The following is a 27,797-nucleotide window of genomic DNA, read 5'->3' as shown; positions in this document are numbered from 1 at the left end:
AATTATGTGTGCATATTCTACGGATCGGGTGAGTCGAGACGTACCACTCTCACCTCGAGTAACGTAAGATGACATGTGCCGACAATTGTTACCACATTCGACTCGTCTCACCGCACCTGACTCGCATAATTAACACAATTAGATAACATTGAACAGAATTAATAGAAAAAAAAACAATACATGGTTGCGGGTAGAATCAGAGGCAGGACCTATTACACTGGTTTTGAGGTAGTACCTGATGCAGAAGTTGTTCATGACTTTTTTTTTAGATTTTGAATTTTATGCAAAAACAAGGTTCAAGAGGTATTCAGCAATTGGTGCATTTCCGAGGATACGAAATTCGCACGATCAAGTAGGAACATCAGGATTTCCAAGAAAATGGAAGAATATCAGGAGTTTGCATTTTGAAAGGCTATGTGGCTCATAACTAAAACTGAAAGAACACTCTGTAACGTCTAATTTTAAATATTGAACTGAAAAAACGGGTCTGTTTAACGCGGGTAACATGAAACTAAGGATAAGACATCCAGCGCAAAAGTATGTATATCTCTCACTTAAAAAGAAAGTTTTGAAATAAATCCCATTGTTACGACATTTACTATTCAATCCTTCAACGTATAGTGTATATAAAATTCTATAAGTTTTCTCTTTTTAATCGGAGATACAGTTTGACCTGACGCACTTTAAATTACTTAAACATCAACCTCACCGGAAGAAAAGATCAATCGATACTTTCGTGTTAAAGCTAGTATTTCTAAAAAAGATCTAGATCTGGAGATCGTTCCTAAATATTTCGATATATTGGCTTTAGTACGTTAAGCCTTGCTTGGAGACCGTGTACCATGCTTTTACCTTGACTAGGGTCGGAAGTTCCGGTCGTTGGGGGTAGCTGAGCTCCACCGGGCGGCATTGGCCTGTGGCAAGTGGAGTGATCGTGGCGATCCCTCCAGTCATTTGCGGTGGATACTCGGAGTACCCGGACGGGTAGGTGTTTCTTACTGAACAATGCGTGGGACGTGTCGATTGCTGTTGATACGTTTCGAAAGGAATGTGATAATGTTTGAGCTGGTGGTGATGATGATAGCGAATGCTGCTGGACTTTGGCTTCGCTTTACCATTCATCAGGATCGATTGCTTGCGATTGCTGGATCGGGTTGACTTGCTGAGCTGGTTGGTGCTGGCAGACGTTTGTGATTTGGGAACGATGGCAGTCTTTTGGTTTTCCTCTGTCCTTGGTCCGATGGGTGTGTCCGACTTGTAGACTGAAATAGAGACAAAATGTTAAATCTCCGCTTCCGTTTGCCCTGTTACAGAGCCGAACACAGATCTCTTTTCAAAGACTTGGTCTCTATTTTGTGTCATTAAGACGAATGAGTTAAAATGCAGATAGAAAAGCCTATGTGTAATAAAAGAAGGAACAATGTTTGTTAACCCTCTAATACCCAAATTTTTGTTTTCGATCTAAATATCATTTTTCGTTATCTAAAATCATTCTAAACACGGTTTGGGCAATGATTTATTTTTCTTCTCAAATTTATGAATTTTGGTTTTTGATTTTTATTATTTTTATTTTTGAACATCCCTATCCTTTTAATTTTTTTCTTGAAGCCTCTTCTGGATACTGATTTTTGACAATAATAAAAATTTGAGTTTTTACTATACTTTTGAAAATATGATTATTTTAATTTTTTTCTGGAACATTTTTTATTTTCCGTGTAACTAACGGAAAAACGGATTTGAAATCATTTCAATACCATCAGGCTCTTCTTCTGTGATAGGTTGATCGTAGAAAAATATAAAAGGTACGATTTTTTATAATACACGATAAATGAATCCCAGGCATTTGTAGGTTATATAAGAATACAATTTTTCAAACAATTTTAAATAATACAAATAAGTTTCAAAAATCATAAAAAAAACTTTTCTTCTATGCGTGTTATGAGTTAAGGTTTAAGCCAAAAATAAAATCATTTTAATTTCCGAGCTATGAAAAAATACACAAAATTCCAAAGTGTACCCCGTCTAAAGGCGGGGTTGGGTATTAGAGGGTTAAGTTTCAGCCTAATGATCCATTCAACCTAACAAACTTCTGCCTAACGTACTTTGGCCTAATGACATGAAACCCTTGCAAAGAATTCAGATTCGAAATACCTAGGGATTACTAAAGAGATTTACTCTAAAAAATTTCCATAATGCTATTCCAGGATTTCCTCCAGAGAACTTCAGAGTAGTTGAAGCCGAGTGCAACAGATAGACGGGTATCCTTTTAGAAATTCTTGAATAATCTTGGACAATCCTAACAAATAAATCTGTGACGACTTTTCTGAAGAAATCATTGCTTGGGTTCTTAAAAATGTCCTTAGCGAAAATCTTGGATACAATTCTAGCAAATTGATATAGTGGATAAACTCCAAGATTTTATTGAAAAATTTGTAAAAGAAACTTTTGGCGAATTCTAATGAAATTCATGATCGAGTCTCTTTCAGATATTGAGTAATCTTTAAAAAAATACAGGTTGAACTAATTTAGTGGGAAAATTACTAGAGAAAGCTGTTGAAGAACGAATGAATGAATTCTTTGGGCAGATATATAAATTAGTTTCTGATGAAATTGATGGAAATAATCTTAAAAAAATGCACTTAGTAATACGAGCAGTAATACTTAATGTAATGCTCAAAAGTATTAGCAATATCCAAAGAAAGTATTTGGCCGTGTTTGCTTAGAATCTCTTATAACGACTTTAATTTCTTAATTTATTTTTTGTTTGTGCCTGTATGGTTTCTTTTTTCAATCATATGATATCCAAAGTTTCTATTTTAAATCTACTCAGTCGTCACCGACCGTGCCTATAACACACGAAACTTACATTCAGTCTGCTGACTATAACCGTTCATACTCTCGGTGGTATCTGCAGTGGGATTTCGATCTACAACATACGCCGGAAGCGTGTGTAGCTTCTCCAAAGGTCATATGGTCGAGTCGAACACGCTCATGGAATCCGAAATGACTTTATCCTTCCGACAACAGTCCAGAAATTCTTCTATCGTTATTACCCCGTCGCGATTCAGGTCCATTTTCTAAACAAAGACAAAACTTTAGTGGTGTCAGATAGTTGATAATTTCTACTCTAAGACCAACCTGAAAAATGATATCGACTTTGTTCTTAATTTGCACATCATCGGTGCCGCCATCCTCGCGCTCTCCCATCAGTTCGTAGATGGCCGTCACGATGTCAGTCATTTCCTCTCGAGTTATCTTCCCGTCGTGGTTGATATCGTACAGTGAGAAAGTCCAGCAAAGTTTTTCCTCCAACGTACCTCTGGACAGAATCGATAGACCTTGCACAAAGTTCTGGAATGAAAAATGTTAATAAAAACTTGACAGTACGAAGCATTTTTACATCTCACCTCAAAGCTGAGAATTCCTGTATGGTCCTTATCTAAAGTGTTGAACACATAATGGGCATATAGACCTGTATTAGCTGCAAGTAAAAATGGAAGTTTAAGTTTGTTACGTAGTAGTAAGCATTAAGAAAGGTTGTGAAGCTTCCAAATTTTTTTCCCATACGAATATTAAAAATCCAGAGGATTAGAACAAGTTCAAACCTTCATGAAACTTACACAATTTGCTTTTCACAACGATATCACAAATATAAAGATGATCATTTTTGTGTTACACGATGCGAAAATTTGCCGTGAGACTGATAAACTTCTCCAAACGAACTACCGTGCACCTCCGCTAATTTGAACGGTAACTCATGCAAACTATCGGGGTTCATTTTTAATGTTCAATCTAGTCACCCTAAACCGTGTTTCTGGTTACCTCTTTCACTGTTTTGTGTTTTGTTTTGATTCTGCGTTCCGTTCCACAGCGTTCCACTTCAATTTACTTCGTTCCATGTGCTAAATGACGTTTGAACCATTTTTAATCTGAACGAAGTGCAAATTAGCGGGGTACAAATTAAAAAGTGTTCAGATTAAAGGCTGCCCCAGATCTAAGCGATTTTTTACAGTGACAAAAAATCGTCGCGATTTCACTGATGTTTCGCTGCAAGCACTGCTTCGCAGCGATTCGCGTCGTATCAGTCAAGATGGTTTCATAGAAGATTCGCCGTAAAAAGTCGCGTGGATTTGGGGAAGCCTTAAATGTGGTCAAACCAACGGGGGTACCCGGTATATCAAGTCAACGGTTCGAGCACTAGTCAAAAAGCGCACGAAATCGACAAAATAAATCACAGTGAAAAATCCAAAGAGATCCAAACTTTTCGTATATCATAACGATCGCATAGGAGCATCTGATGGAGTTGCCATCATATTTCATTGACGTATAAAACATTACCTTTTCTCGACACATGAAGCCAAAGTTTTCGAAACTTTGGGTCTTCTTCTTCTTCTTGGCATTACTTTCCCACTAGGACAGAGCCAGTTTTCTATACGCATTTGCACAGTTATTAGCTGAGAGCTTTCTTTTGACAAAATTTCTATTTTTGCATTAGTATATTAGTAGCAGGTACGATGATATTCTAGGCCAGGCCTGCTTAAACTTTTTGGCTCTTTTTAGACTTCCATGGTTGGTGCGTCCGCAATAATAGTCCAATCTAAATAAAAATACCTCAATTGAAAGCTGCTGATGGATCCATGATATAATATCAGTTCGGACTTTTATTTGAAACGCAGCTACTATTTATGTCAAAAAAAGAGCCAAAAAGGTTGGGCAGACCTGCTCTAGGCCCAGGGAAGTCAAGTCCATTGCGAAAAGATCCTGGACTGACCAGGAATTGAAACTTCAGAATAGTTTTGTTTTTAAGCCGCTTACGTTACAATTTGGTAAAGGAAGGCCTCATAATTTACCGATTACCATGAATCAGTATACTAAGCATTTCCTCAAAAGCTCTCATGACAACGATTGTACAAATATTTCCATGCGAAGCTAAATTTATTCAGAGGAACTCATGTTACCGGAAACTTTACCACTAAACCGTTTCCGTATTTGGAGCTGTTCTCAAGACATCAAAGGAAAACATATTGCTCTGCTTTCCAACCAATCGCTCTCGAGAGCCAACAAGATTGAAACCCTCCCATACAGATTTCAAAATCAATACAGACGTTGGGAGGTGGTATTCGAAACTCCTCTTAATCGTTTTCACATTCTCTTTCCATGCACTTACCTCCCTGGGGGAAGAACTGCGAATAAATAAATTTGAACGTCTCCTCCCGGATGATCCCGGCCGGGCACTCCGCCTTGAAGCCTCGGTAGATGCGTTTGATTTCCGACTCGGTGAACCGTGTTGCGGCACACAGCGCCGCAATGGATTCCGGCCGGTACTTCGGTGGGGCCACGATTTCCTCAAGCTCGCAATCTAGATATGTAAACGTAAAAAACAGGGAATCACATTAATACGATCCGTGGGAAGGGCCAAAGGCTGCTAAATCAATCTAGAATTGAAGGTGGCAAACTAAACGTGTAGGGCAGAAGGAAGGTGCTTTTTCAGGAGGGTACAAATCTTGATGTTTTTTTTCTTATTCTTATTCTACGCCTTCGATAAGGCAAGTATTGCATATTTCACTCAAGTGTAGCAATCACGAATATAATGAAAGTGGATGTTTGTCTTTAATTAATACGACATCTTTAGAACACTTGTTCTTCAGGTCATCAGAAATACTAAGAAGATTCTCCGAAGAAAGTAAGAATATTCAATGTACACACTCAAATATGGAAATCGACGTCAGTAACTGATTGCCAAGAATCCAACAGTTGATATCTTGTTTATTACCGTTTTAATTCACATTTTTAGAAATCCCCCTCCCTCCTTTTGGTCTTTTGTCCATATAAAGAGAACAATAAATATTATATTGATCGTGGTCCCTCTACTGTCCTTGAACAAACGGAGAACATTTGAACGGAAAATTTTGAACTATTTCAAGTGAAACTTTTTCCATGCAAAGTGGAGTATCCGTAATTTAAAACTGCTTGGAATTTTAATTTGAACGGCAAATCACGTTCTGATTTATGGAACCCGGGTAGAGGTTAATAACAAAATAATTGTAAAATAAGAACAAACTTTGCAATCATATCTAGTTAAACCATTATTATGTTATTAATATATGACCATAAATATCTGATCAATAGCAAAACATACAATCATAGCAAAATTTGTCATTGGTATGTTATACTTGAAAGTCATGTAATAACTAATCAATAACAAAATATACTATTATGGTAAAATTTGTTGTTTGTGTGAAAATACTTAAAAAACATCAAATATTCAAAGAATAACCCGGGTAGAGGTGAATAACAAAATAATGGTAAAATAAAAACAAATTTTGCAATTATATCTAGTCAAACCATTATTATGTTATTATTATATGTCATTAAATATCTCATCAATAGCAAAACATACAATTATGGCAAAATTTGTCATTGGTCTGTTATTCTTGAAAGTCATGTAATAACTAATCAATAACAAAATATACTATCATGGTAAAATTTGTTATTTGTGCAAAAATACTAAAAAAAAACTTAAATATCTAAAGAATAACAAACATCGCCATCACAGTAAAATATGAAATTATTTTGATATTTGAAGACTTTATTTAAATAATTCATGAGAACATACTAATATCAAATTTTGCCATAATAGCTCATTTTACTATTCGTATGTATTTATTGAAGATTTAAAAAGCAAATGGTTTTTGCAGGAAAGCAAAAAGTTTATTTTTCAATTATACTAATATTAAAGTCAAAGAACTAAATTACCATTACTTTGATCTACTCGTGAATAGCTTATTTAGTTATTATTTTGTTATCAATATTTAAAAAATAACATATTTTGTTATCTACGGTTGCCTTTATTTTTGCTATTATTTTGTTATTACAATGACAAAATATGATATTATTTAGTTTTTATGCCATACAAACTTAGTTATTATTTTTGTTATTTTATCTCTTATTTCGAACAAACAAAGAACAAATTTTGCTATTCAAACATTCTATTTTAAGGGTAAATTTTACTATTCTTCTGCTATTCTCTTCTACCCGGGATCTTCCGTCGTCTGTCACCTGTAGTAAACGAGTTCGTGGGAAGCTATCAAGCCGGCTTCGTTGTCGATCAACAACGGACCAGATCTTTGCTGTACGGCAAATCCTCCAAAAATGTCGTGAATACCAAGCCCCAACGCATCGTTTTCATTGATTTCAAGTTGGCATACGATAGTGTCGACTGCGTAGAGCTATGGAAAATCATAAACGAGAACAGCTTTCCCGGCAAGCTCACGAGACTGATAAAAGCAACGATGGAAGGTGTGCAAAATTGTGTGAAATTTTCAGGCGAACATTTCTCAGATTTTTCTCTAGAATCCTGTAGGGATTATCGTCAGAATCTTCCGAGGGATTTTAATCAGAATCTTCCAAGGATTCTCATATGAATCCTATCAGAATTTTCATCAGAATCCTTCCTTCCATAAGAATTCTCTCAGATTTCTCAGCAGAATACACTCGGGACTCTCATCAGAACGTTCCCTGTATTCTTGTCTGTATCTGATCAAATTTCACAGCTTGTAAGATTTTTCCAGGACTTTTATTTGAATACTTCCAGGACTCTCATTCCAACCAGAATTCTCATCAAATTTCTTCCAGTATTCCCATCAGAATCCTACCAGAATTATCATCAGTTTACAAAATTCTTAACAGAATCCTTCAGAGTCTCATCCTAATCCTTCCAGGATTTTCATCACAATCTTTCCAAAATTCTAATCGAGATTAGTACAAAATTCTCATCAGAAACCATCCAATATTGTTGTCAGAAACCTTCCAGGAAATCATTAATTATTTATTTCATTTAAACGCAACGTGGGCCTGTCGGTTATACCTACCATTATTTAGGTCAAGGAAACCTTACAGAATTCTTATCAGAAACCTTCCAAGGATCTTACCAAAAACTTTCTAGTATTCCCATCAGAATCTCAGCTGGTCAAGTTAAGTTGTGGTTCATAAATGTTCATACGTACAATATTTCGACTGCAATTGGAGTGTCCATCCCGGGACAAAATATCCCGGAATTTAACAAATTTTAGGATTTCCCGTTTCCGGAATATAAGTTCTGACGTCTCGGAAATCCAGGGATTTCTGAAACGAACGTCAAAATTGATGAAAACTACTAAATATTAATAGAAAACAATGTTTTTTTTTCAGAATCAAGCCTTATTCAATAAAACAAAAGAGTATAAAACAAACGAGAATACATAGGCAATTTTTAAATATAGAAACCAAGTTTTTATGTGTCTACAGTGATACCTCCATGAGTCGATGTTCCATGACTCGATATAGACTCATGGAACCATACTAGAAACAAATTTTCATGGTTACTACGATGGTCCCTCGAAACCGCTTTCCAAAGGATTTCTGTTCCATGACTCGATATTTCTATGAGTCGATGGTCCCTTCAATATCGACTCATGGAGGTTTCACTGTAGTTGCATTATTTCTTTTCTGTTCAACAATAACCGTCTTTTAAAAGACAAGAGTGAGATAGCAAATTCATTAACATTCAGCATGATCCCACAACAACATTAATTGATCTTAAATCGCTTCTTTTGTCATAAGGTTTCAATGACTTTTCAAATGTCTGAAGCATATTGGCTTCAATTTTTACCATAATTTCATGTTAGTATTATAGAGAATTTAATCCCAAGTATATCCACAATTATTCAAACTTAGCCATGCTTTTTGTTAAGTTATTTTATCAGAATAACAAAGTCATGTTAGCAGCGCCGTAGCGTGTGGTTGGCTAGGTTGGCAGTCGCCAAGGCCGTCAGCCATCAAGGGGCGCCAAAATGCGTGACGCACTTGACAAAGCTTTGGAACTGACCTATCTAAAAAGAGCGCCAGTTTCAGAAGAACTCGGTACGCATAACGGGGGAAAACAGAAGAAATTCCTGATTCATTTTTAGCAAGCATTTCAGTATATTGAAGAATTCATAATTTGAAAATTCCTGAGAGATGCTCTTGAAATAATATCATTATTAATATTGAACATATTATGAAATTTACTTCACTATTTCTTAAATTTATAAAATTGGTATACGAATATGTAAAGCAGCTAGTTTCTAAGTATTCTTCTTCGTGGTATCCATAGGCGTTATAACTGTTTTTAACTCTAATCGAATTTGTATTTCGATTCGAGATTCAAAATGAGAATAAGCAAGATTTTCTGTAATTATTATATGAGCTTAACCCTCTAATACCCAACCCCGCCTTTAGACGGGGTACATTTCAGAATTTTGTGATTTTATTTTGTAGCTCGGAAATCAAAATGATTTTATTTTGGGCTTAAACCTTACCTAAGGGCTAGAACCTTACCCGACTTTCTGCGAAATTCTGCACAATTGTTTTACAAGATCCTGATAGTTTACTCTAAGAATCCTGAACTCTAAGAAACTGTACACTAACTGAAAACCATTTCACTTTACGAAAATTACGAATATTAAGAAGAATTAGTTACGACTAACTAAATCATAACTTTTAAGAAAATTATAAAATTATTGATTAATTTGTTACGAATTTGTTGTGGAACCATTTAAAACCCTCTATTTATTTTCCAGAGATAAATATTTTTTGCTGAAAGTTTCATTGATGAAATCATCTGTTGATTTTTTACTGAGAAACTAACCTAGACATTTTCGAAAGAAATACAATATCTATGAGAATCTCTTTAGGAATATCTGGTACATTTGCTGAGCATCCAAAGGACACATTATCTTGCTCAATGCATTTCATTAAAATTTAAAATATAAATGCTTGCCTAATGCATACTGTAGTTTATGAAGGTTTATTTTTTGCCATATAAGCACATATATTCTAGATTTTCTTTTATAGTTTTGAATAACAGAATTCTTAGACAGTTCTTTTTAACAAAAAATAAGTATTTTGCGTTAATCAATTCAATAGTCCAATGTATTTTAATTTTGCCTAAATACTTCTTAAGCTTGATACTCTTCAGTATTGATGTAACGAGTTTATATCAAAGTCACTATAGAACTTCGAAAAATGATCTTTTGGAATTTTAATGGTATGTTCAACGAAAATATGTTCAATGAAAACAAATACAGAGATGAATTTTACTATGCTTCTTCAGCTCGTCATTGAGGTACAAAATATCAAGTAAGGGAGAGTTGACTGTATGGTATAATAAACATTTTACCTTGGGAAGCTACATTATCTTTTCATTTCATTGTAAAAAATGTGTTTTTGAATTTGTACTCCAATTTCAAACAAAATATAAATTTTATTGGAAATGTGAGTAATCCCGAAAACACTAATTTTTGACAATCACGAATTTTTGTCACGAATCTCGGGACAAGCAAAATGGCTGGGAAATGAAAACACTAACTGCAATCGATTACTAAGATACCAAAACAGTAGTCACACTACTATGGGTCACACACTATTAGAGGTCAATTCCATTTACATTGGATTTGGAACAGAGTGACTGATAATGTGACCCATAATAGTGTGACCACTGTACTTGTTTTGAAACTATAAAATAAAAAAAACTTTGAGACAAAATGCAGAAATTATCAGATTTGCTAAAAAAAACTATCAAAGCTACCTCGTTTTACGATACCGGTATTCGGTACTGAAAATTAACGAAATGTTGGATTCTCGGCAATCTGTTTTGCTGGAGTTGATTTCTGTGAAGCGCGCGTCCAATTTGGTGGCAAAGCAGCAATAGTGGCAGATTATAGGAATAGAACTTTCTTTAACGAGCACGAAAGAAAGCTGAAAGCCCGTTTTTAGGATTATGTTTTCATCTGTTTACCATATTAGTTAGAGCTTCGTTTCGTAAGGCAATTACGGTAGGCTTGGCTTGACTTATCGAGGCCGCCGAAGAAAATTGCAGATCGCTATCGTATGATGAATATCCTGAATCACGTTGTTTTTTTTTGTAACTCAAAGTGGAATCGCGGTAAGTTGGGGTATTTTTGGAGAATTGCTTCCTTCGTAGTAATAATTTAGTTGTTGCACGCAGTCTCGTTTCCTCGATAAGGAAATTCGACTTTATGTGTTGTTGCATTGGTTTGAGATAATAATGAATTCAAAAAGGTTAAAGCTCTCCGATAAAGATAGGGGAATTAGGTGCATAATGAACACATTGAGCGAAACGCTTCCTATCTCTTCCTACTATAACTGGGCTGTCAAAGATAATAGACAAACTATTAAAAACTTCATTAAATAGTGCTCGTAGAACAGATTGTTTGTAAGCATTTCAAAATTACATAGATCTCATCAATCTCAATATATCCAACAAAAATAATTCTGACATGAAGCGACATATCAATGTTCTTTACTTTTGCATTCGTTTCGCTTAACTGGTTTACATAAATTATATTATTGTGGGTCCTGCATTATCAAATGATGGTAGGTACTGGAAAACTTTTTCGTTCTTCGATACGGATATGTGATTATAAAGTCCCCACAATAAACCATTAAAGAATTCATAAAGTTTGATTACACCTGAACCACAGACAAACAGACGTAACACTGATGAAATTTCCATCGACCACTCATTTAACGATCATTTCAAATTCGCTATGTTACAAATCTCACAACCAGAGGCGCGCGCGTTTGACGTTTCACACTACCGCCATCTGCTGGTCTTGTTGCACGAAACACCTTTTCGTGCAACATGCTCACCAGATGATGGTAGTGTAAACTGGGCGATGGATTTAGAAAAAAATTTGTTCTAAGTGTTACGTCTGTTTGTCTGTGCCTGAACCCTCAACGTATTGGATTTGACACCCATAATCTCGCAAACCCTTTCAATAAGGGCTAAAAACTCACTTATGCCAAACCGCATATAGATTATTCATTTATAAAGATATCCATCGCCTGAATCGCCACCTATAGGTAAAAACATGAAACCCAAGATTGACCAAGTATGCGTTTGCCATAAAACAATGAGCCATCATGACGTTACACAATGCATACGAAACCAGATGGAACCTATCATCAACGCGCTCGGAAAAATTACTGAACGTTTCCTTTTAGTACTTACGCAGTAAAATCTACCACCATGATTGTTTACACTAGATCCGCAGTCCAAGTTATTGAGGCAACAGGCGAATGAAATATACTCACTCCCAGTCTAGCAATGCCATCGCGCATAATGCTCTTCTGGACGATGCTTACGGCGTGGGTCTTTTTAATGTGCGCTATTTGGTGGAACAATAAAAATTCGTGAAATGTATATTTTTCCAAAGCGAAATAACAGCAAGCAGTGGGTATCATGCAGCTGGCCAGTAGTTGGAGTAGCTAAGTGAGTTGTCAATATAACCGTGCTGCTGAAAATATTTTGAACCGGTGGTACATAGTAATGGAGCAGATTGCAATCAAAATAATATTAATATTAATATATTCAGGATTCGCATCAGAATTCTCTCAGAATTTCCTCTCAGGATTCTTATCTTATAGCTTCTCAAGATTCTCATCATAATCCTCTCAGGATTTCCATCAGAATCCTCTGAGGAGTCTCATAAAAATCCTCTTAGGATTCTCATCAGAATCCTTTCAGGATTCTCATCATAATCCTTTCAGGATCCTCATCAGAATACTATCAGGATTCTCATCAGAATCCACTCAGGATTCTCATCAGAATCATCTCAGGATTCTCATCAGTATCCTTTCAGGATTCTCATCATGATCCTCTCAGGATTCTCATCATAATCCTCTGAAGATTCTCATCAGAATCCTATCAGGATCGACGCAGTTCCAAACTACGTGGTTGATATATTGGCAACCTACATCGCATTACCTTAATAAAATCTCGACTTAAGTCCAACTCCTTGAATCACGGCTTTTTCGATACCGGCGGGAGAATAGAATTTCTTTCCAGCTGACCAATGCATGTTGACGAGCCATTGAAAAAATACTGAAGGCGATTTGTCCATCATAAATATCGCCTTCCTTAGCCGTGTGATTAGAGTCCGCGGCTATGAAGCAAAGCCATGCTGAAAGTGTCTGGGTTCGATTCCCGGTCGGTCCAAGATCTTTTCGTAATAGAAATTTCCTTGAATTCCCTGGGCATAGAGTATCATCGTACCTTCCAAACGATATACGAATGCGAAAATGGCAACTTAGGCAAAGAAAGCTCTCAGTTAATAACTGTGGAAGTGCTCATAAGAACACTAGCTGAGTAGCCGGCTCTTTCCCGTTAACGTCCCAATGCCAAGACAAAGAATACCACAAAAAAAAAAACAAAAAATGATAAAATATAGAGGAAATTTTTGAAGCAATTTTGAAACGATTCCTGAAATAAACGTTGACAGTATCTCTAAAAAAACCCTTAGAAGAATTCTGTGTGTTATTCCTGAAAAAATTCAAGTCGTAATATTTGCAGCAATCTGTTGAGAAATTGAATATACCGTTTGTGGTAAGTCGTCGTCAATTTCTCAACAGATACTTAGAGAAATCTCTGAAAAATTATTTGATAACTCTTTGGAGTAGTTTACAAAGGAATCTTTTGAAAATTATGATGAAGTTTATGGCTTGTTTTTTTTCCATTTGATTGACAACATAACCAGAGGAAAAACGGAATCATATCCTGAAGAAATCTCTACATTAATACCGAGACATTTTTTTGGCAACTTTATGACGGATTGCTTTAGATAAATACTTCGAAAAACTAAGTTCGGTAGTTCAGGAATCTATCATAGGATTTTTTTTAAACCAGTTATGAACATGTTACTCAGCAAACAAATGGAACCAATACGTGGTTTTGATTACACATTGAATGAAGAAGATGTATAGATTTCCTTCATAGTTTAACGTTTTATGCCAAAAATGGTGCAGATGTTGTGTTGTATGAACTTTCAAGGTCGCTTGCACCCCCCCCCCTTCCTTCCTTTAACTTCAGTGCATATTATTGAACTCTATTATAACTGTTACAAACATAGTGTCATTTAAAAAAGTACAGTGAAACCTCCATGAGTCGTTATTCCATAACTCGATATCACCTCATTGAACCATACTAGAAACAAAATTTATGATTACACTGTTATGTGATTTAGGCACCTGGCTGCTAGTGTCAGAAGAAGTTTTTTTTACAAATCACGAAACTTCCCCAGCAAACATTTTCACTAAAATCAACGGTTTAGGCACTATGCTATTTTGATAACGAAATCGACAAAAAGGCCCCTGTGCATTGGTTGTTTTTGTATAATACAAATGATCACTTTCAGTAGATATGGTTAACAAAATTGCATAAAACCATTATAACTTAACGGTTCAAGTTTGGTACTGAGGGATGTCCCCCTTATGTCGTTAAAAAAATGTCAAATTTTAAAAAGCACAATGAGAACTAAATCATTGTTAGGGTTTTGTTCTTCTTCGTCGTAAGCGCTACTATTCGTCGTATCAAACTTTAAATGTTCCACTACGGCGGATATTCAAACTTACCTGCAACATAGATTCATTATCCAAGTGTAATTTTGTGAAAACTGTTATGGTTTGTACACTTGTACACCAAAAATGCAATAAAACTACTGTATTTTGGTAAATAATTTCAGTTCAATTATCCACTTTGCACTTTTTCACCGAAATCGCATGGACGAACACGATTTGAGAGAAATGCTTAGCGATCGACTGAGCCACACTACTTTCCAACACAAGTTTCTTCCCGCCGGTGACTTACTTCGCCGGGCACTTATTTTCACTATGGAAAACCTTCGTACTTCTTCACTGAAGGATTTCATTCCAATTTACGAAATTTCCTCAACCACCGCGTATAATAGAGAATGTAAACAAAGTTCAATCCGTCGTACTGAGAAAAAAAGCTTGTGTGAATCAATGTGTGCGCGACATTCGGGCTGAATTTTGATGACGAACAATTAATTTTAAAGGAAATTAGTATATTCCATCATGTTGAAGGAATGGAGGGAGATGCCCGTAGATCTATATATTTTTGTAAAACATTTTATTATAGCGTTGATATGTTGTGTTTTAACCACTCAATACACACAGTGAGCCGTAAGTTGTGAGACGAATCTGGAAACTGATTGCGACGGAGTTGAAAACGATACGACGGATTGAGAATACGGTAAGATGCATTTTCTTTGCATTATTTCCAAAAAGAGATCAAGATTTATCAAAATGTTATTGTACAATGCTAAAGCCGTTTGAGAAAGAATTGTTTGGTATCGGTTTGTATCAGCATCATTAACTGCAATACTGGGAAAATTGCAGTTCTCACTGATCAATGCTTAATACGATGGATACTAGCACATCACCCTATTATCAAAAATTCGGTAACCAAAAGTGACCCTGTTGGAGGAATAAAAAAGATGAGAATATTCGGAAATAAAACACAAATTCATAAAAAAATATATTCCAAAACGTGCTTATATCGATTTCAGGAGGAAAAGCTGATACGTATTTCTACGTAAATACGTATACGTACGTAAATAAAATTTTCAGCGTTAGATGATTAAAATAAAAACAAAATCGTAGAGATTATTCGCGTTAGTTTTCAGGAGCATAAAAACCAATATAATCTGTATCATGCCTTGAATGCAAATAGCCAGGTGCTATGAACATTATATTAAAACCAATATTTTCGCAAAGCACTAAACGATAAAACGTAACTCACCGGAAGGCAGAGAAGGTGGAAGGGGAGAAAAGGACAACAGAAATGAAAAATGTGAAAGGTATTTGCGCGGCTATGATAAATACCAGAACTCGAGGAAAACTTCGCTCCCATCCAGGCGGTTCGCAGATAGCTGAACACTCGTCGGCAAAACGGTCGCTTGCTGTGGGTCAAGTATTTGGAGACATCGTTTTCCAGATCTTTGTGCTTCAGGTGGGATATAAAGTCATCGATCGTGCAGATGGAGCTATCGTAATTCGTTGGTCGCGAAAGGCTGAGTGATGCCGTATTGACGACGACTCCACCGGTTATGGACGGGGTCGTCACGGTTGACTCGTCCAAGTGCGGTCCAGCCATGATGGCGGGGGCAGAGAGTTTCACTTTTTCCCCTCAGTTGGTTTCCGGTTGGGATGTTTTCGTTACGTTTGGAATGCGGAAAAACAATCACTCACTTTTCACTGGTGGTTTTAGTCAGCGGAACACTTTGTGTTGGGTGGTGAGAAATGGACGTCTGTCCGTTAAGGGTAACGCGAAAAGCGACATAAAACAAACGGCTCACTTAAACTCGAGGATTATCACGATTATTGCTGATGGGAATGTTAGGCTAGGTGGTGTTGTTGCTGGAAATAAAAGTTATTAGGTTTTGGTTTTACAGCTGTTAGAAATGTGAGTGAGTAGCAGTGGGATTAGTAAAGAATGGAACATAATAGGCACACCTACAAACCCCGAATAAAATAAGGATAACTTTTTTGAACTACGCAGTTAAAAGTAATGAAAAATGCATGTCCTGTTAACTTTATATATGCCACGTAAACATAAAATCATGTACATTTAATTTGGAAATCCTGTATATTTATACTAAATGGCACGTAATCTTATAGATTCCTGCTGGATTACATTACATATAATTAAAATTTACATGAAATGCATTGTTTTTTACATGATACATCATGTAAATATTTATTACATATGACGCTCCAATTATGTACATTATATGTAACAAAAATTTACACGACCAACTTATCATATGATTATACAGTCGACTATCCACATCTCGATGTTCTATATCTCGATATCTCTCCCTATGTCGATGGTTTCGTAGGTCCCTTCATTCTGCATACGATTTCGCTCTCTATATCTCGATATCCTCCTTATCTCGATGGGCTTGAACTATTTCTAGATGATTTTTTCCATATTTTAATGAAAAGATTCCTCTCAACCAACAAATCGTTCAATTCTTTAGAAAAAATATCCAAACCCCTTTCCAAGTGTTTCAGGAATCCTACCCGAAAATCGTCCACTAAGTACTTAAACCCGTACAAATAAATTGAATTTCTCGCATAACTTCTGATCTCGCCCTAAAAGCCATCGGTAACCATGTGTGTAGCTTGTTGTTTCCTGAGCTTTTGAATGGATTTTCATGCTATTTAACAACGCTATGGGGAAGAAAGGATCATTATCTACCTGCTCGTGGTGTTGGTTTGGATGCTTATTCTTTCTTTTGCTCAGAAACAACGAGCTACACACGTGGCTACCAATGGCTTTTAGGGCGTTATCTCAGAGTATGCGAGATTTGATTACATATCTGCAAAAAAGTCAATACCATCTAATGTTTACAACTTACCTGAAAGACAAATAGGTATACGGTTGAATCAAAGACCAATCCGGAACGGCATGTCAAATACCGTATACCAAAGTAGAAATGTTACACAACTTCCCACTTCGAAGCTCAGCAAAAATTTTCATCATAGCGGACCATTTTGGTGCAAAGTTTTCCCTTCTACGCAAATAAATCACTCCATTAAGTTAGCAGCTTATGGTACAAACAGCTTTCTTCCATGCCAGCCACTTTTCGTGGATTTTGATTTCAGCCATTGAAGTGCGTTATCGTTCAACAACGAGTTGCACTTCCCACGGGGGTATTTCATAAATCATGTTAGGCTTTAGGGATTAACCCCTCTACCAGTATAATATGTTATCACAATCAGATGAATCATGTTATCATTTTTATTGTTTGGAATTTACGCACAATTTTTTGAATCTGTGTCAATCTTTATTATTGGTCATCTGCTTCTTGAGATATTCTAAAATTCTTTCTGGACCGATCGGTAGCCTTATATCTTATACTGCAGATTTTGTTTTCTCATGTTCAGTTCACTCTCAAATAATATCTATAAATAATACTGTAATGAGAGTCTGTTTTAAAAATGGCGCAAGTGGGTTCAACCGTTTTTTTTAATAATGAGCATTTATGTGTTTGGTACCACTCCACAGTGGTTTTGATCTAGAACAAATGTCGACCAAAACCTTAAAAACTCTCTATTAAATAGCTTAAAATTAAGATTTGGCATTATATGCCACATTCAAGCATTATGGATTTTTATGTTTGAATGTTTCTTGTTATGGACTGCTCATTAGGATATAACTGAACAAGACATTTGCAACTTTTTCAATTTTCCATACAAATTAATCTACTTGGGAAGGCTAGATCTTAGTGATTTATTCACCGATTTAAATAACATTTTCACAGCACGTTACGCATTACTTAAATTTTAACATTTATTTTTAAGTATTTTTTTTTCTAGTCATGACTTTCAAAGGAATAACAATTAGACTAAAGTGTAATTTTTGACGAAAAATTATAAACGATTTATCCAAGAATAAGAAGCTTGACGAACTGTGAAAATTTCATACAAATCATTCGATTAATATCTCAGATTTAACCATGCCTCAATTTATGGTTCATCCATTTCGTCTGTTTCAGCCTCAGCATAAAGTTGGAATGGTTCATCCAAAGTTGAACGCCAGAGTTCAATCAAAACCTGGCAATAAATATTGTTGCGATTTTTGAGTAAACTATCTTGTAATTCTGTTGGTTTCTAGGTTGCATGCCTACCGAGCTAGATAGACAAAATAGACGTAGTTGAATGCGAGTGTTCAATACACTTTGTGAAGCATTCATTCAGTTTAGTGTATTGAATTGAGAATCGTGGACAGTTCAAATGTGGATCTGACATTCGGTCGAGCGATGACCGATTTCAATGAAGAGAAGCAGTAAATGGATCATTGAAGGTAGTTTTTGCAAGCGCTCACCGCATCAAAACAAAGGCGCCACTGTATATGGGATTTAACATTGTGACAACATTGCTGTTCTGTCAAACACACAAGGCTACGGTGGCGCTATCTATGCTTTCCATAGCGGCCGTTTTGGTTATTTTAATGGTCCATTAGTGGTTGTACGTTTCCACGATGATGTCAATGCAGCCTCCTTGGATGAATTTGCGCATTTTGGCGGTCTGTACTGAAAGAGGAGCGGCGAATTGCATTGGAGCCGTTGTATCAGCCGTTTACTGACTAGAACGTTTACCAAACGTATCCCATGGCGTTATCTTTCCCATCAACATTCCACAACGTTCCGTAACACCTATACCAGGTCGTAGAGTTCTCTGCATATTTCTTAAGTAGATGTTAATTTATTCATTATGTCTAAGAGTCAGAAGTTAGTCTCAAATCTAACTATGGTAACGGACGCACGGTGCTCCGACGGACCGTTATTATGAAAAAAAAATTGTCCATCAAATCTGTCCACAGGGCTCGATTCCTAAGGTCATTCTGCACCTCTGATCCAATTTTTAAAAAATCCCTAGGAGAAATCTCGATTTGAAGTTTTTGACTAAAAATTTTAATATAATCCTCATTAGAATTTTGCAATAGCACCTACAAAAAAAAACCTACAAAAACGCTCAAAAAGTTGGCCAAACTATTCTCAACTAGTACAAAATTAGTACCGTTGTTACAATTACAAATATTTACAACTGGCTTAAACTACCGTAGTGGCTTAAGTATGTTGTTTTCGCAGTTCACTGGTTTAAATTCAATTGATTGTTGTTTTCTATGTTTAACCGGTTGAATGGTTAAACAAATAAATTAACAATTAACAATGTTTTTGTTAAAAAAAAGTATCTGAGAGTAAATGTAGCACAATAATAGTTAGAAGATAAACCGTGTGAATAATTTTATAGTCGATTAGAGCAGGTATCAACCATTTGTTTCAAATCTGGAATGATTTAGTTGCTCTGGTACACTTACGTCAATTCAGAATGAACGTACCCGGATTCTATGGGGTCGCTGACTTCCACCTGATTGATGCTACTTTTTCTTTCGGCATTCGCACTAAATGACCAGCCCACTGAAGTATGCCTATTTGATTCACTCAATAGTTTTCGCTCCTGTTCTCAAATAAAAGTGTTCAGAGAACCAAGAATAAACGTTTTATATAGAGCAAATTGACGATGATGTTTCATATTATTTAGGTATGCTTACATTCATCGTTTCTCTCTTTGCATGATTATTGAAAACTGCTTTAGTTTACGAAACACTTTTCAGTGTTGAACGATAAACGATCACGAGGTGTTTTGGCGAAGTTGGTAACGAAAGAGGATCTATGAAATCAGTAAGCCTATATCAAGCAATCGTGTAGAAATTTCGTTTTCCTTTGCAAGTTGCGGATCCACAAGCTGGTTACGTAATCTGTAGGAGGATATATTCGCAGCCACAACGCGTGTTTTTACTACACGAGAAACATTATTATCGTACGTCACAAGTGTTATATGGCTCTTCAACATATTCATCTTCAACTCCATCAAGCACTGCTTCAGCACCAACACATCTGAACCTTCTTCTTTTTCTACATGCAACCATATACGTCTGGGTAGAGTAAATGGAATTACAAGCTTATCCTATTTAACCCTGCTTTATCGATTCCAATAAAGTCATCGTCTGCAAAATCAAGGAGTATATGCGACAAAAAGCAATATTGAAGAATAAACTCGGAAACTCGTCTTTTCATTCCATGTAATTTTACGAATAAAAAAATAGGCTTCTCGTCTACACTTGATTGTATCTGTCAGCTTAATCAGCTTTAAGTCTTATTTTTAAATCTTTGATATTACCTACAACAGCTAGATTTTCGTTACTGAGTCGAATGCGACCTAGAAATCAAAACAGATTGACAATGAATCCTGAAAAAATAAAACGAAGTGAATGGTTGCAGGTATATAGAGGAAAGTCCTAGTAATGTTGATACTTAAGTAAATAGTACTGATTGGTTTAAAGTTGTTAAGGATTTTGTTAATCTGCGAACACCTGTGACATATGACAATCCTGTTTCCCGTGTAATTATAATCCTGTTGTGGCTAAGAATGTTGAACAGGATATTTTTCACATAAAGTGCTAAGAACAATACTCGGTGCAAAACTAGACGTAAACATCAAGAGTAGTACTAGATGTACAAAGAAGCAAATTTGATTAAGCAAAACAAATACGGCAGACTTTGGTGGGGTGGTCAACGAGGCGCGAATGTCGAAAAATGAGCTGTTAAATAAGAGTATTCAGCATTGAATGTTTCACGTTTATCACGTTTATTGAAATTTATTTGTTATATGTCAATCTATTAAACTAAGTTTACTGGTTTAAGCCATGTACAAACATACTTAAGCTACTCTGGTAAGTTAAGTCAGTTGTGAATATTTCTAATAATAACAACGGTAACAGTTATATACTAGTCGAGAACAGTTTGGTCAACTTTTTGAGCGTTTTTTAGGTTTTTTCAGTGTTATTGAAATTTTTTTAATAAGGATTATATTGAAATTTTTAGTCAAAAACTTCAAATCGAGATTTCTCGAGATTCCTTCTAGAGCTTTTTTTAAAAATTGGTCCAGAGGTGCAGAATGACCTCAGGAATCGAGCCCTGTGCTTGGATTTGACGAACAACTTTTTTTTTTCATAATAACGGTCTGCTGTTAAAATCCTTCCCGTGAGACGGGAAGGAGGCAACCCTCATACAACGGTCTAGGACTGTACCACCTAGGAATTTGTGCGAATTACTTAATGTTAATGAGCTAGTTCATCTCGAGACTAACGACTTTACTTTCCTTCCGAACGAAGTCGTCACTATTGAGTAAGGTGGGGCAAAACTTAATTCCTAGTAGTTAAATCAATATTTCCAGAAACAAAATAGCAGTTAAAAAATACCCTTGTAAATACCACACAGTGAACAATTACAGTATTGGCAACAATTTTCCAGAACAGACTTGTGTCAAAGTATTTACCCATTTTTAGTTCTAAAACGACATATGCCCCTCAGATGAGACAAAAGTTCGAACCAAGTGTGGGACAAAAGTTCGCTGGCCGAAACACAAAATATCGATACTTTAGTGACAGGCATACTTTATACCAGCTATAATCTTATGTTTGAAACATTCACACTAATTTCCCTGAACAGGGTTTATTGTAATTTACCCAAAAACAGCAGTTTTTCGCCAATCTAAGTGAAAATATTAAAATTTGATGAATTTTTCGCACGATCAGGCAATTTGCGCTAAATTTGAAGATAATATGCGGATTTTAGGCAATTTGCATTTTGAGCTTTTGCCCAACTGATTTGAACGTTTGCCCCACTATGGCCAACAATAGTTTAAAAACATTTATGCAAAAATTAATGCACCTCAAAGTATCCTTACATGCTTGGAAACGCCCTCACATAAAAATCGACTAAGAGTTTATCTATATTTGGTTCAACGCAATGAAAGTTCGATCAAATATTATAATTTCTTTCTAAAAACAACAAAAAGGCTTCAATTTTCCAAATCTCAGACAATGTTTATAATATTTGGAGTAAAAATCTCTTCCTTGAATAGCATTCGAACCCCCATGACATTTATAAGTATTGTTTTGAATTGAGCTAGAAATCTTTAAAAAAAATTCCCAGTCGAACTTTTGCGCCACTTTACCCTAACTTTCGTGTCGTCATAAGTGACTATCTCGGGGATGAGATTCGATCCCAGGTCCTCGGCGTAAGAGGCGTGTGTTCTAACCACTTCCCAGGCCCGTCCCCAAGCTCTTATATTAAGCTTTGAAGAAGCATATTCCTATCGTGAGCTACTGAAGGCGCATTTCGCACTCAAACATATGTTGGCAGCACCTTCTCACATTGTAATGATACTTTCTGGATGTGTAGTGAAGACCTTGACTAACTAAGTTACTTTGCACACTTAGTTTTTCCAAAATTTATCTGAACTATCTTTTGGAATGGGCCAAACTGTTTCACCGGCAAATTTGGTTCATTTATTGAGCTTCATCTGAGATGATTATGACTTTTGTTGTTTTGTTTGAAAATGACCCACTAAAAAAATATATGAGGCGAGAAAAAAAAATTCTTTTGTTCTGTGTGTGTTTGTGATGTGCACAATTGGTAGTAAAAATAATAACCTATCTTGAAACACAATTCATTAAAATAAAAAATTGCTATCATTTTTTTAAACCGTCTTTAAACTTCGATTAACTCACTTAATAAGCCTTATTGAATTCTTAGATAATTGTGACTTTCACTTTTATAGTTTTGTATGCAAATTACACGCTAAAGAGTTTTATTTAAGACACGAAAAAGTGTAAATTTGTTCATCTTTTGACGTATGGACTACCACCAATTTACCAGTTTACGAATTTTATTCAGTGTAGACAACAAATGTGATTTTTATCATAACTTTTACTCAAAAATTAAGACAATTGTCTGCAAGTTTTTTGTGGAGCAATCGACTGTAATTTTAATTGTGGAATTTACGGCTGCGCAGTCTTGAAATGATTAAAACGAGTTTTATTTCAACCCAACATTTCGATACAATCCCCGTGTCGAAAAGTTGGATTGAAATAAAACTCGTTTTAATCATTTCAAGACTGCGTAGCCGTAAATTCCACAATTATCTACAAGTTATCCATACAACACTTTTTTGTAGAAGATGCCATTTTTCGTTTGCATAATTTTGAAAAAAAAAAGAGCGCTGCAAGCTTGAAATACGATTTGGCGCAAAATGGGTCTAAAGTCTAAGGATGCTTTTTTTTAAATAGTATGTTTTTGAAAAATGTTTTCAAAACAAAAGACAATTTACACCATGTTTAGCTCAAGGCTGCACATACTGAACGATTACAGACATTAGGCATCGGACAACACGAAATACCCAGTAGTCCAATGATGAATTTTTCGTTTGACAAAAGATTTTATCGACTAGAGCGGGAATGTAACCCACACTTCGTGACATAATACGCCTAAGCGACTGACGCATGGAGACGCATGCAGACAAACTATCTTCTTGCCCGCATATCTCAACCGGAGCATATTAGAACAATCTCCTCTACTGTTTTTCGCCTTCTTTGATGGTAAATTTAGATAGTCGATAGGTACATTTATAGCTAGACTAAGTACATATTTAGATCCAAGAGGCGATTTGTTTGCTTTCCTATTCTAGGGTAGCTCGAAAATAACGATATGTAACCGACACACTGACTGACTGAATCAATCTGCTTTCGAGAGATATTTTCCCTGTAGAAGACCGTCGGTTTTGCTTCGCTGATCACCTTTCGGTAACAGGTACCTACGTGTTTAGTAACAAACTCACGTATTTCCAGCGATACCCTCGAGCCTCCAGCGATATACATATGTATCCATATAAATAAACCAAAGCTCGTAAATGTGATAGATGCAGTTTAATTAGATTTACTTCAACTGACCCTTTTCACTTCCTTACACCATGGTACTCAAATGCGAAGAGTTAGAAGGATTCCAGGTGTGAAAAGCATACGACACTATTCGCCACATCGGCTTCACACACGGGCTAGAGAGATGACATTGAAAAATGTGTAACTTTATCACAAATGTGTGTGAATTCATCACATTCTCTGTATAAAAGAGTTAAGCATGTATGATTATGGAAACATTTTTTTAATTGAATAGGCATCTTAATTCTTGACGTAATGTTAAGAAGAAGACGAAGAAGTTAAGTGAATGCTGTATTGAACCTAACATATCAATCCCTAAATTATTTTCCGAAATGTAAATGTCGAGTCTGAAACACGACACTGAAAACGGCCTAACAGTTGAGTTAAAAATATGCGTATCTGTCAAAGAATACATAGTCTAGAGGAATTAATTGGTATAGTACTAAATTTGGCTTTCATTTATTTATAGGTATACAGCTGAACAGCTAGAAGATTAATTATTATTTCGAAAACTGTTTGTTCCATAAAGTTTCAATAGCCATGGAGCACATGGAGACGCATGGTAGCTGGTTTGATTTTCGATTCACCTCACGAACAACAGAAAAAAAAAGCTGTTAGACAACCGTCCATTAATTACGTAAGACCATTTTTGGTGTTTTTCAGAAACCATTGGGGGTTCGTAAATTGAATCAGTTTGTAAAACGAGGGAGCTTAGTTTGTAATATGAGGTTTTCTCTTTTGGGGTCTACATATAAAAAAAACTAGGCATAATATTGATTTATCTGATTCCTATTCAGACTAAAATGTGTGCCAGTTAAGATCTTCCTATAATTTTTGGACATATGGAGATCGATTCATCATTTCTAAGTAGAAGAATAAGTCACAATTCTGGACCTTAGAAGATTGTTATATTTTGAATGAACTTCATGGAATAATACCTTCATTCTACTGGTGTGACAAGCAATCTTTTGATGGTTTTTAAAATGGCACAAACCCCTCACCATTCATATAAGTAAACAGGGCATTTTATGGCTAAGTACCGATGTTTTTGGTCCTCCATGGACGCAATGGAATACAAGCATAAGGATCTACAAGCCTAAGAATTTGTATATTGATGGTCTTAAATGTTGTCATAGATTTTTACCCTCCATTTAAATAAACGAAGTATTGAATTGATTCGTATGGATGTGCTTGATCCTCCAAGGACTCCATCCAATATAGGCGACAGGATCTATCAGCGTAACCAGTGATTGGTTTGATAGGTTTTGATTATGATACAGACTCTTAGCCATTGACATAAGTAAACGGAGTATCGTTTTGATTCATACCGATGGTCTTGATCCTATAAGGACTCCGTGAAGTACAGGCCTTGTATGTTGATCTTTATGAATTATTACATATAACTCTTACCCCTTAGGGTATACTGAGTTATACGTAGATCCTATAACTTATATTTCAGGAATCCTTTACGCCCTTTGATCTCAACAATTTATTCAGCTTAATAACATGAGTATACTGGACGTGTATCGATTATCAAACAATCAGTTATTACGCTAGTAGATCTTGTTATCTTATGGACTGTCTTTCCGGAAGTTCTTGGATGACTTTTCAGCATTAGATTCATTTAATGTATTTGATGTATTTATTAGTGTACCATATTTAATATTCAAACATTTCTGAGCATTTTTTTATTTTCACCGTATTCTGATATCGAGACACTCACAAACAAGTGTCATTTGTCATAAGTGACCAGCTCGGGGATAAGATTCGATCACAGGTCCTCGGCGTGAGAGGTGTGAATTCTAACCACAGCCCCTCCCCGATCAGAACATCACTCAAATGCAACACAACAATACAACAACAAAATCAAAGTAACATATTGCTCTGATCTCTTTGCATATTCAAATATTTCAAAGTTCCAAAGATCACACTTGTAGATCTGGACACTATTTCAGAGTATTCTGAAGTTTATGGAAGGTGTATCCAATAATATGTTATAATTATTCATAAATTAGATTATATTCACGTTAGAACCAAACTACAAAGCATAAGATGAACACAAATAAGATTATTTTCGCGAAACTAATCATTCTAATTCACAATTTCTTATTTAATTGAAATTGATTTAATTGATTTTCAAACTTCGTAAAAAAGTAATATAAATTGCAATCACGTAAAAACAGACTTTGTAAATTGAAGATTTACTGTTGTAATGCAGCCATCCCATGAATAACCGATCTAGTGGGTCATCGAATTCCGTGAAAATATGCTATTTTGTTCCTTATCCGAAATAAGGATACACGTGTTTTTGGATTTTTTATTAGGCTTGACCGATTTTCAATTTTTTTTTAACGAAATGAAAGCTAAAGATTTTAAATTTTTGAGAAAAATATAAAATGTAACAAAAATTGTTTCTTTTTTGCATGACAAAAATAAAAAAAAACACTTGTTTTCGTGTTTTGAAGGCCTTGTAACCAAAGGGGCTATTGCCGCTCTCATTTTTCTTTAATGTCAAATTTTCAACAATGTATGTTTTTTTAGTTTTTGAGATACATTTTTTGAAAATAAAAATCAGTCAATTTTTATTGGCGCACACTGTAGGTCTCAGCACATATTTTCTTTATTTAAAAAAAATCATGGCTTTTGAAGAGCTCAACCGATTTCCAATCTTTTTTCTTATGGAATAAGGACTTAAGATTTCAACTTTTCAGAAAAAATATAAAACCCTAATATTTTTTTACTTAAAAAATATATAAAAAATTCTAGATTTTTAGTTTTAAAAGAAAACATTCTACATAATGAAATATAAGTGTGGTTCAAATGGGACTTTGTAAGGGCTATAAATCATAGCTTACAAGTCTAGTTGTAATTGAAAAAAATAAGCTCAATTACAAAACTTCTTACATATGTAAAACTTGCTACATGAAGCTGTATAATCCTAAGCAAACTTGTATTGCTGGACCATCCCAAAATGTTGTTATCACTAATGGAGAGAGTAAAACCAAAGGAGATTGCTCGAGATTCCCTGAAATATCTGCATGTAGTAGCCAAGGTAAGAATTTTGTATTCATATTGAGATACATTTTATAACTGTAGGCTTAAAATTTGGAAAAGATTTTAACTTTGCTTTTTTTCTAACTTGTTTGCAGAGACGTTATTTACTTTGGAATCGAGAAGTGCTGAGTCAATTGGATCCAATATTTTCCAGGCATCCTCGACACATGATGCGGATATCATTCTTCAGCTCAAAGAAAAAATCATGGTTAGACGTGATAGAGACGAGAAACACAGGATTCGTACTACATTGCCAAGAGGCTGGACAGCATATAGTATAAGGATGGAATTAGATGTTTCTCAACATTTTGCTGAAAAGGCAAAAGAACTCCATAAAAAGGAAAGGGTTATGTCAATACCCGTAAAAAAATGACTAGGGCATATCTGGCTGAAGAAACATTTACGCTGGTCAGACAGTTCTTCTTCTTCTTTCTGGCGTTACGTCCCTACTGGGACAGAGCCTGCTTCTCAGCTTAGTGTTCTTATGAGCACTTCCACAGTTATTAACTGAGAGCTTACTATGCCAATGACCATTTTTGCATGCGTATATCGT

The 27,797-nt window shown here is 35.5% G+C and overlaps 1 protein-coding gene across 4 annotated transcripts in view; it reads right to left on the bottom strand.

Annotated features, from left to right (window-relative positions):
* Positions 1 to 258: 258 nt before the first annotated feature.
* The window catches only part of LOC5568664 (Kv channel-interacting protein 4), a 102,547-nt gene continuing 75,008 nt past the window's right edge, over positions 259 to 27,797 (bottom strand). For 2 of the 4 annotated variants that reach the window (XM_001652449.2, XM_021850073.1), the window contains exons 2-7: positions 15,724 to 16,257; positions 5,168 to 5,359; positions 3,408 to 3,481; positions 3,139 to 3,351; positions 2,867 to 3,077; positions 259 to 1,262 (exon numbers count right to left, since the gene is read on the bottom strand). In XM_001652449.2, the coding sequence (XP_001652499.1) occupies positions 2,967 to 3,077; positions 3,139 to 3,351; positions 3,408 to 3,481; positions 5,168 to 5,359; positions 15,724 to 15,994 (861 nt within the window). In that variant the 5' untranslated portion in view covers positions 15,995 to 16,257 and the 3' untranslated portion in view covers positions 259 to 1,262; positions 2,867 to 2,966. The remainder of the gene's footprint in view (positions 1,263 to 2,866; positions 3,078 to 3,138; positions 3,352 to 3,407; positions 3,482 to 5,167; positions 5,360 to 15,723; positions 16,258 to 27,797) is intronic. The other 2 variants (XM_021850071.1, XM_021850072.1) reach the window with 1 other exon arrangement.

The sequence above is a fragment of the Aedes aegypti genome, chromosome 3 (genome assembly GCF_002204515.2).
Source record: "Aedes aegypti strain LVP_AGWG chromosome 3, AaegL5.0 Primary Assembly, whole genome shotgun sequence".
NCBI classification, from domain to species: domain Eukaryota; kingdom Metazoa; phylum Arthropoda; class Insecta; order Diptera; family Culicidae; genus Aedes; species Aedes aegypti.
Note: the sequence above shows the minus strand (reverse complement) of the source record. Positions and strands in the feature narration are given on the sequence as shown.